The 9,899-nt window shown below is 39.4% G+C and overlaps 1 protein-coding gene across 1 annotated transcript; it reads left to right on the top strand.

The window, feature by feature from the left end:
- The first annotated feature begins 3,586 nt into the window (after positions 1-3,586).
- LOC116246909 (NAC domain-containing protein 83-like) lies at positions 3,587-5,460 on the top strand. Its single transcript, XM_031618824.2, has 3 exons — positions 3,587-4,232; positions 4,338-4,624; positions 4,893-5,460. The coding sequence occupies exons 1-3, from the start codon at positions 4,067-4,069 to the stop codon at positions 5,148-5,150; spliced, it is 711 nt and encodes a 236-aa protein (XP_031474684.1). The 5' UTR covers positions 3,587-4,066; the 3' UTR covers positions 5,151-5,460.
- Positions 5,461-9,899: the final 4,439 nt, after the last annotated feature.

Below are 9,899 nucleotides of genomic sequence, written 5' to 3'. Positions count from 1 at the left end.
AGCGGGCGGTGGGGCACCGGCTGTCGGCGGATCTGGACCGTCCGTTATTTCCCGTGCCGCCATCCTCCGCCGTCTTTCCTCCGATTAAAAAATTGGCCTCGCGGCCGTCGAAAATTACGTCACATGGGTCCCCCTTGCCACTACTCCCCGTTGAAAAGGCCCCCCGATTTACGGCAACAAATTTTCTTTCCTTATGACCGAATTGCCCCTATGAAAAGACCCCTCGTTAACCTTAACCCGCCGGCGCCACTTCAGTCGTTAAAACATTTAATTTAACAGAGGAGGAGAAAAACGCTACTTTGAAATGCTTCAGTCCAATGACATAAATACCATTGCTTTTAAGAACTCATAAGATGTAATTCGCGCTTATTTTCGAAAAATGAGATCTCATAAGATCCAGATTTAAATAAATATCGGCAGATTGAAATTAACTTTACAAAATGTACCCGAAATCTATATATATATATATATATATTGTAGTACAATTCAAATTCGATTTAAAAATTGGATTATTTATAATATATATAGGCATTTCTTCATTCATATTCCATTTCAAATATGTGAACATATGTACCATTGACGTTCCTACATGTCACGAAATTATTGGGTATTTATTTTTTCACTTGAAGTGTGACCGTTGAATGCATTTTTCTTTCAACGATTGACTAAGTTGAGGTAGTGGCAAAGTTAAAAAACCCAATGGTTGATGTGATTCATTCATTAAGAAGCTTCTACAATAAAAACATCAGTGTGGACATCCAATCGGATTTAATAAAAAAATTTAATATTCAACCAAAAAATTAGATCGGATTCAGATATAAGAAATGACTTTGATCGGATTTGGGTACAAATTGAATTTAATTTTAAATAAATATTATATATTCAATGCCTTACATGTCTAAAATAGGCTAGATTCGCTTTAAAATTTGGATTTGTATGTGAATGTAAAAATGGAAGTTCAAATTAGATTCATATATTACTTTTTTAGTTCATATTCAAATATGAATTGAAATTCACATTCGAAAAAGTAATAAGATTAAGATAATATCCAATTCAAATTAAATATATTGACATCCCTACAAGCAACTGACCTCTTACCATTTTAAAAGTTTTGAACATTCCTCAAAATTGTTGAGGAGGAAGACGAGGAATTTGAATTTTCAAAGAACCGTACACCGAGGGAGTACCATCCTACAATCAAACACTGTCACAAGGACAAAGGTAATATGGAACAAGTAACGTCGTGGATGCAATTATTTAATGACTGTAGCAACCAACATGCATTTAAATGGTTGACAAGTTTTACACGTATGATTCAAATTAAAGATGGGCAATACAATCTTTCAAGAGAGAAGAAACTACAGACATTGTGCAACTTGCTTATTATTTCCAAGATATACAATTTCGTCACATCATTCGCAATGTTTTATGTTCGTATAGCCCCGCGAATGAATATAAAATATAGAGCAACAGTCTCGAATCGAAGATCCAATGCTTTATAAAAAGGTGCCTTTTGTTTAAAAAAACTAAGAATCTCAATAGCATGAAACTACATGTTAAAAATCATAGATTTAAGGTCTGATAGGAGGGAGGTTTGACCTGGATTTAAGATCCTAGGATTTCACATCACCACTGATTTGAAATCAGTAGTGAAACAAACACAACCTGGTGTTTGTAAGTTTTAAAAACTGAGTGAGTAAATGATGTCTTTGATTATCTAAACCAGGGTTATCGCAGATGAATGATTGAGAGAAAAACAATGAAAAAATGATATGAAGTAATACTTTCATTACTTTTTATCTTTGTTTAAGTTCATCATGTTAGATCAAACGGTCCTGATTAGATGACTAAATAGCTCGACAGGAGTCGCTATTCAATCTTGTATAAAAGCAAAGACTCGTAAACATAAACATGCACAAAAAAAATTAAAATAGACGTTGATTTTTTAAGAACATCTTTAAAATAAACTTTATAAAGCCATGAAGAAGTCCGTCCTAAAGCTTATAAAATAATAAATTTTCTTGCTTTTTTTTTTCTCTCGACCGCAAACTAAAGACCCGACGTCATGCAACAACCAAAAAAATTTTGCGTTAAGGCTTCAAATTTGGCCCCTCATTAAGTAGACATCCTTTTTCTAGAAAGAGAAAATATCAATCGGAGATATAACTCAGGCAGTAGACAGCTATTTATTGATATAATAAATCTCAAGTAGGTTTTTTTCTTTTTGTACTGCCATGTCAATAACGGGCATTCACAAGGGCATTTACGTCATCGGAATTATAGGGAAGAGTCCCTTTCGTCTTTGGTTACCTGATTTCAAAAGGTCGGCAACAAACAAATAAAGAAGAGGAAAATCAGAGATAAATATAGAAAAATGGTTGGGAAAATGGTCGGTAGGGAATTGCCCTTAAGGGCATGAGAAATTACATCCACGCGGACGTATCTTCCCCGGAGAGCAACCTGTTGATTCCGGTGGGGGCAAAGGGAGCCCCAACGTACGAAACATTTCATTATTCCTACTTCCTGACGCCCCCTCCTTTCTCTCTCTAAAACTTTGTGGGGGGGTGAAAAAGGAGATGGGGGAAGAGAGAGAAAAAAGGTGGAGAGAGAAAATAACCACACCCCCAATCCCACACGCAACCGCAATGTTGACTAGGAAAAATACCAATGTCACGTAATAATTTAGTGAGAGAAAGGCTGTCTCCCCCTCTCTCTCTCTAAAAAACGTCTCTCTCTCTCTCTCTTCCGGTGTCCCACGCATGTCGAGTGGGGAAAAAATTTCAAGCTCGATGATGACGGCGTCGTGAGAATTAATTTCCTCTTTATCTCTCACAAGATTTCTTTTTCCCGTTTTTCTTTTTCAAGGATTTTTTGTGGAGTTGATGGGCAACGTTTCCCCTTTATACACGGAACGGCCATGAGAGAGAAAGGAGAAAGACAGAAGAAAGGTCAAAAGTGTAAGGATGAAGCAATCTCTCTCTCTCTCTCTCTCTTCTCATATGGCAAAGAATCGGAGGCCCCTCGCGTACGACATTCAAAATCTTCAGAATCCATGCCTTTCGCTGTCATAAATCTCCCACATGATCCTTGTTTCGAACAAAAGTTTCAATTTTGCCGATTTGAAGATCTCCATCTTTGCCCGCTGAACATCTGCAGAGCTTCTTGACTGTGATCATTTCTTGCCAAAGATTCCTGAACGAAGCCCGAAAACACAACCAAAACAGTCGAAATATGATATTGGTATCTCAGATTTTCACTCTTCTGCATCAAAACTTGCTAAAAGCATCAGTAAAGAGCCAAGCAAGTCGCAGTAAGAAAGTACTTTTTCTTAACTTAAATGAATGGCGTTCAGAAATGTAAGTTTTCACATGTTCCAAGGTATGCTGATCTCAATTTATCTGTAAAACAGAGGAAAAAAGAACTAAGAAAGAAGGAACAGATGCAGAGACACTTGTTCACCACAAGGGTCGATTTGGTCAATGGAGACAGCAAAATGAGGTCTGTCACAGAAAACTTTTTCAGATTCTATAATAAGGTTACTTCACTCATGAACGGCTAAAAATAGTCAGTTGTTGCTCCCACACAAGGCATCTCAGTTTTCCCTCTATGCCTCATCCAAGTAACCCTATTCTCCAGCACTTCTTTCTCTCTCTAGGTTGGCCCCATTTTATTTGTGTTTTTGATACCAATCAACCTTCTTCTCGCCCACACACTTTGGCAGGCCAAAACTAAACGCAAGCTCCCATGGTGAATCACATCCTTTTAATAGGAATCATGTCTTAGGAGTGATGACTGCTTAGTGGCTCTTAATAGGCGTCAACGTAGCTTGAGTCTTCCTTACGGCAAACCCTGCTGGGATACAACCAAACCGCGGCTGATATAAAGCCACCTCCCTCTCCTCCCTCCCTCACTGTGCCCGCCTTTCTCTCTCTAACGCCCGCCCATACTTCTAATCCAGCTCTATCCGATGGGCACTCCACAGTTTGGTTCCATTTGATATCTTCTGTTGGTTTTCACCATACCAACCTGGTTTTTTTGCTCTCCTTTGCCCTCTCCTGCAGCGAAGATGATGAGCCATGGCGTGTTGAAGCTGCCTCCTGGTTTTAGATTTCACCCAACCGACGAGGAGCTTGTGATTCAATACCTGAGGCGCAGGGCGTTGTCCATTCCGCTGCCTGCTGCTATCATATCTGACATAGATATCTGCAAGTATGATCCATGGGATTTGCCTGGTGAGTATCTCTTGAATCACCTTTCTATGTTCTTCTTTCTGCGGCTTTAGGTTTCGGCTTGTGGGAAGTTCTTTCTTCTAAAAGCGACGGATCTGATTGTTTCAGGTGATGGGGAGAATGCCAAGTACTTCTTCACAAGGAAGGAAACTAAGTACCCAAACGGGAAGAGGTCAAACAGGGCTTGTGCATCTGGCTACTGGAAGGCCACTGGGAAGGACAGGGCGGTCCATGCATCCAGAAGCAACCTGGTTGTGGGTATGAAGAAGAGCCTGGTGTTTTACAGGGGGAAGGCTCCTAAGGGAGCCAAGACCGAGTGGGTCATGCACGAGTACAGGCTCAGTGATTTTGGGCTTCAACCTTTCGTGTCATTGCAGATGAAGAACTCAATCCAAGTGAGTTTCCTCCCTTTCTTATTGTTGGTATCTGGAGACATCTCTTCTTCTGTTCAAAACACCCTTGAAATTGTTCAAGAACAGACTTCCCCATCTCTTCCTCTCCTTCATGTGTTCAAAAGGGTGAATTTTGTGCACCCCCATAAAGATAGCATCCTTTGGCTGTGGATTGCAAATTGCAAAGCCTTAATTTGACCAATTTTTTGGTAGGAAGCCCCATGGATGAACTCTGCTTGCTGAAATCTGTATTCGCTTCTTGTTTGTACAGATTCCCATGGAAGATTGGGTTCTCTGCCGCATATTTCAGAAAAAGACTGCCCAGAGAAGACACACGATCCTCCAATACATGGAGGGCCCTTGCAACATGGCAAGGCCCAGGAGTCCAGCCAGGCCGGTTCTCATTGACTTCATGATGGAGAACCAGAGAGATTCCGAGACTTCATCAGCGTCCAGCAGCATCACGGAAGTCTCTTCCTGTGAAGCAAGTGACTCTGGGGACAGCATCTCCAGCAGCAAGAGGGAGTAGTAGGGACGAGCCTCTTCCGGTCTCTTCGGTTGCAGCATAAGGGAAAAGTATGGCCCAACAATGGACAGAGAACAGATGTTTCAGCTTCATTTAACCAGTTGTTGACCCCGCTGCAGCCTCCCTTTCCCCCTTCTTTTTCTTCTTTCCATCCCCCTTTTCTTTCTCTTTCTTGTTTCTCTGCATAGTTTTTTTACCCCTTTGAACTGCAAAAGAGAAATGGATGAGCAGCACCAGAAACGGCTGTTAACATGTAGTCTGTACCCTGTAAGAGCGGAGAGCCTGTGAATAGAAACTGCAAGTTCAGACCAAACACTTGAGAAAGCCTTCTTGAGTACTCAATTTTTTATCACTCCCCATTTCTGCGTGCTCCAGCATCTTCACCAAATCCACAAACAAAGTGATTAAAGAACTGAAATGGTTTCTTCAATTTAACAGTAAATGAATTGGGTTGTCGGCCAACCAAATTTACGACATACTCTCAATAATTCAGCCATCATGCACCATACTTGCAGAGCAAGAGATGGGGAGAGAGATCTAGAGAGAGAAAGAGAAAGGAGCTCTCAATCCTGCATCTGCAGCTCCATCCCACCGTCCATCATCATGATGCATGGTCCCCTTATTCGAATGCATGTTGGAAAATTTCATTCATTCACGTCTAGTGTGCCCAAGAAAGGGAGTATGTTCAACGCATAATTGATCTGTGACATGAATGTGCCCTCCTCCATGAGCCTGTCCTTTGAAAGCCTCTTCACTGTGACCATAAAAAAAGCGACGAAAAGAAATGTCTAATATATAATTAGAAACAGACTTTGAAAAGGATTTGAACTCTCACAGAAAATGAGTTGGACGCTGTCTCAAGCAACCCACATAAAAAAAGTGAGAATTTTTGTCCAACATCTGCATATAAATAATAATAAAACTTACAGAAAACAAATGCTTCCATACAACCTTAGTAAATCCTTTATTATATTCGCATGCCTTCCTTAATTTCTTGAGATTCCGAGCGATGGTGACCACCGGTCGGCACAGGAGTCATGCTGAGCATTACCACAAGCAACGTGTTTCTGAATAACACCACCATTGATTTAGTGCCGTGGCTAGATCAATTAATCAATTATGCCGGCCAAGAGAGAGAACAAATCCTTCTAATTTAAAAATATTAGCATCTCACAGTGGGAGGAGTGTCACGATTTCGTCACGCTTTGGCCTGCGCTGGCTTCCTCTTGATCGTTAAGTTTGTGTCCGCTCATGTCACATGGACATGCCTAGAAGAACATGAAACACTTTATAGTTGTAATTTTTTATAAATATATTCAAGAATAAGCGGGTGAAATACAAGACTTTAGGGGGCTTGAAACACATATGTTCTTTGTTACATGTTATAAGATTACTGTTCTCTTGTTATAGAGAAGTGGTGTGATATTATGTTGAATTTTTAGTTCTTGATTCCATAAACAACACCTATAATCACATTATGTTCTTGAAATTGAACATATGTGTAAACCAGCATCACAGATATCGTGAAATGTGTGCAAATCAAATAGAATAAAAAAACTGGAAAAATCATGAGATTTTGAAAATCTCACAATGTTGTCGCAATTTTTTCCGAGATTTCAGTATTTTTGAAAATTTCTAAGGTTTTTATGATTTTTTTAGAAGTTGTCACATTTACGCAAAAAGAACAACTTTGTCCAACAATACCCACTAAAAACCTCACACGGCTTTGTTGGAGAACTATATTAGTGACAATGGTTTTAAGCTAAGTCACCTTGACTCTTCGATTTTACTGCCGCACCCGAGTCGCATCGAGTCTAGGTGTGCATCAGACATGGGTGCGGCTCCGACTCACACTCAAGCTCAGTTAGAATGTCATATTACTAAATTACTTATATAATATATGTTGTTCTGATATTTTCTTATGTAATTTTAAGTATGTTATATACATTAATAACTAAATTGTAATAATAATATATGCATGCTTATTTTGTTATATATATAATAAATTAAAAATAATAATAATAATAATAAAATACCTTCGCTGCACCGCCGCACCTAAATTTTTTGGGACATGCAGCCCTAGCATCTGCACAGGCACCGGCACCTGCACACCGCACTCGTCATAGGTTTTAAGAACACAAAATTTAAAGAAAATCGAGTACTAGAATGACATATTTTTAATCAGGGTTGCAATCGGTCTGAATCTGATTTGAGATTTTTGTCGATTTCTATTGGATTGAATCAGGTTGTGAACTGACTTGTTGCTAGGCTGCCGTCTGTCTCAGTGCAACCTTAGTTCTGCTCCATTAGAACCAGAAAAATTAGCTGCACATACCACACCGGAAGGAAAAAATTAGCTGCACATACCACACCGGAAGGAAACGGACGTGAACTTGTGGACATGAAGAATGACAACGACTGCAATGGACTCGGTCCATCCAAAAAAAATTACTCCATATATGCAACCTTTGTTATCCCAATCAGAAAAAATAATCGCAAGATGAGGAAAAGGTCCGGAAAGAGATAAAACTGCAACAAAGACAACCACGATAGTGCAGCTGAATGTCCAAATCTTGATGTTTACTCATGCATATCCACAGATCAATGGGGACCCATAAAGATTTTGCGATTTTGGGAAAATGATTTGCCTGAACTTTGGAATAGTTTCTTTTACTCTCTCGTGGAAGCAAGCAATGACTGGTTGATGTTATTGCTGAAGGTTGGTCTGCATCTAGCAGAAAGTTCTCACGGGGTTCCAATTCCGAAACTTGGAACCATAATAATTGAACAAGCTTTTGATATATCAATAAAATATTGTGTTAATGATGTGTCGTTATGGTTGATAATGAGTCGACAGAGAACTTTTCTTCAATATTTTTCACTGTTTACAGGTAGATTGACCAAACTTCTCATTGCAGATGGCTTTGAATTCTGTGATGCAGAGCAAGGGACGATATGAAAGGAGAGCATGATTAAGATTTATACTTCACTTCAACTGCATAGGAACAGAAAAGTGTCCGCCCCACAAGTTTTGTTCTTGAAAGAGACGCAAGAACGAACAGATCTTCCTGCTAAGCGCCTGTTCTTCTTGCTACGTCTCCAATTTTCAGACTATATATGCATAATTAACTAGTGTTGTAAAAATCTTACTAAATTGGCTGATTCGAATCAAATCAGTACGCTAATACTCAAAAAATAGTTTTAGTCTTCTAAATATTCTGCACTTTTGTAAATTTATTTAATAATTTTTTCCTGATCCATAACTAATGATCAGTTGAATTGGTAGTTCCCCCGATTCAATTCAAGTTCTGATATGATACTGCAGCTTAGTCACCAGACTATGTATGTAATTTTTTTCTGACATATCGTTATTTCGTTAGATTTCCTTGTTGTTGTAAAGAACCCTAAAAGGCAAATTGGGTGATGAATCTTTTCAGTGGCAGCGTAATGGGCCACTTTTGAAAGCGATAAAGATGAAAAAGTCTATTTTCATATGATATTTTAGATATATGTCTTAGAATAAAGCAATTCGAGGCATCCACACACGCATCAAAAAACGCAGATCTGAAAAGCAGCCAACCATACGTGATAAGATGGAACCCCGGCCCCTCAGCTAACTACTCCTCGCAATATTCCTTTTACAAGTGCCACATTTTCTTCAACTCAGAACAACTTATAAACTAAACCTATCATTTACTCCTTGTTGGCAATCAATATTATAAAAGGATTTATGCATCCCAATTTGCAAAGACCAAGACTAGAAGTTGGGTTGGCCCAATGGGTAGGGCTGGTAGACGTCAGTTTCCTTTCCAAACTCCTGTGACTTTTAACTCTCTGTACTGTAAAAATTGGGTTTGAGTTGAGTTGGGGGCAGGGGTAAAGGGAATACTGATGTGCAAGTTAAAACACAGTGGAAGTGTCATCTCAAGTTACTCAAAACAGCTCTGAACCTTTGGAGGATGGAGGGAAAGAGGGAGACTTTTGATTTTACTCTAGCATTGGGATTAGCCTCCCACCCACTCAAAAACTAGGAAGTTCTGTTAAAAAATGTTAAAGCAACTCTTCTTCTTTGTGAGTCTGAACGGCACATATCTAAGTGTGTATTTCTCTACCATTCTAAGAGAGTTTACAAGACCAAGATGCATTTTAACTATTCCAATGTAATCGTCCTTTAACTTTCACAGCGAATAGTTAAAAAAAAAAAAAGAACAGGAAGATCTGTAAAGCAAGAAATTGCAGAGAAATGTCCCAAGACTCGGCAAAAGTAACTTGTCAGCCTTTTTAGAGCGAAATTTCTCATGAACTTCATGGCCCTTACCAAGTGCTCAGTAACTTTTCTTGCCACAAAAAATTTCTCAGAATATGAAGGACAGCTCGGCAGACCACACTTTTTGGGGAATGAGATCTTGTTACTGGAAACATGCCCAAGAAAGCAAGCTGCTGGGATGCCCAAAGCTGCCGCTGGGAAAGTTGCCAGAGGAGAAAGTGCAGCCAAAGCATCGCTTGCACATGGTGCATCTTCAGCAATCACATATTGTGAGAGAAATATTGCATCGCATTTATACAGCAACTGGGCGTATCTCATAAAGTTTCTCTGAAGAATACCAACCTTTTCTCTTCTTTCCCCGAACAAGTAATCATTGATTAGCAGCATGATATTCCGGTTGCATGATGGCGCTTTTTCTTCACAAAGTCTGCCCATCGACTCGAGGGAATCTGCATAAAGGGCAAAGGCACCTTCGGACAATGTCA

This window comes from Nymphaea colorata, chromosome 2 (assembly GCF_008831285.2).
Source record: "Nymphaea colorata isolate Beijing-Zhang1983 chromosome 2, ASM883128v2, whole genome shotgun sequence".
NCBI classification, from domain to species: Eukaryota; Viridiplantae; Streptophyta; class Magnoliopsida; order Nymphaeales; family Nymphaeaceae; genus Nymphaea; species Nymphaea colorata.
Note: the sequence above shows the minus strand (reverse complement) of the source record. Positions and strands in the feature narration are given on the sequence as shown.

Bases quoted from the DNA above. Each gene is read 5' to 3' on its own strand.
- LOC116246909 (XM_031618824.2), top strand. From the start codon at position 4,067: ATGATGAGCCATGGCGTGTTGAAGCTGCCTCCTGGTTTTAGATTTCAC. The intron at 4,233-4,337 runs GTGAGTATCTCT...TGATTGTTTCAG, and splicing joins TGATCCATGGGATTTGCCTG to GTGATGGGGAGAATGCCAAG. The intron at 4,625-4,892 runs GTGAGTTTCCTC...TTGTTTGTACAG, and splicing joins AGATGAAGAACTCAATCCAA to ATTCCCATGGAAGATTGGGT.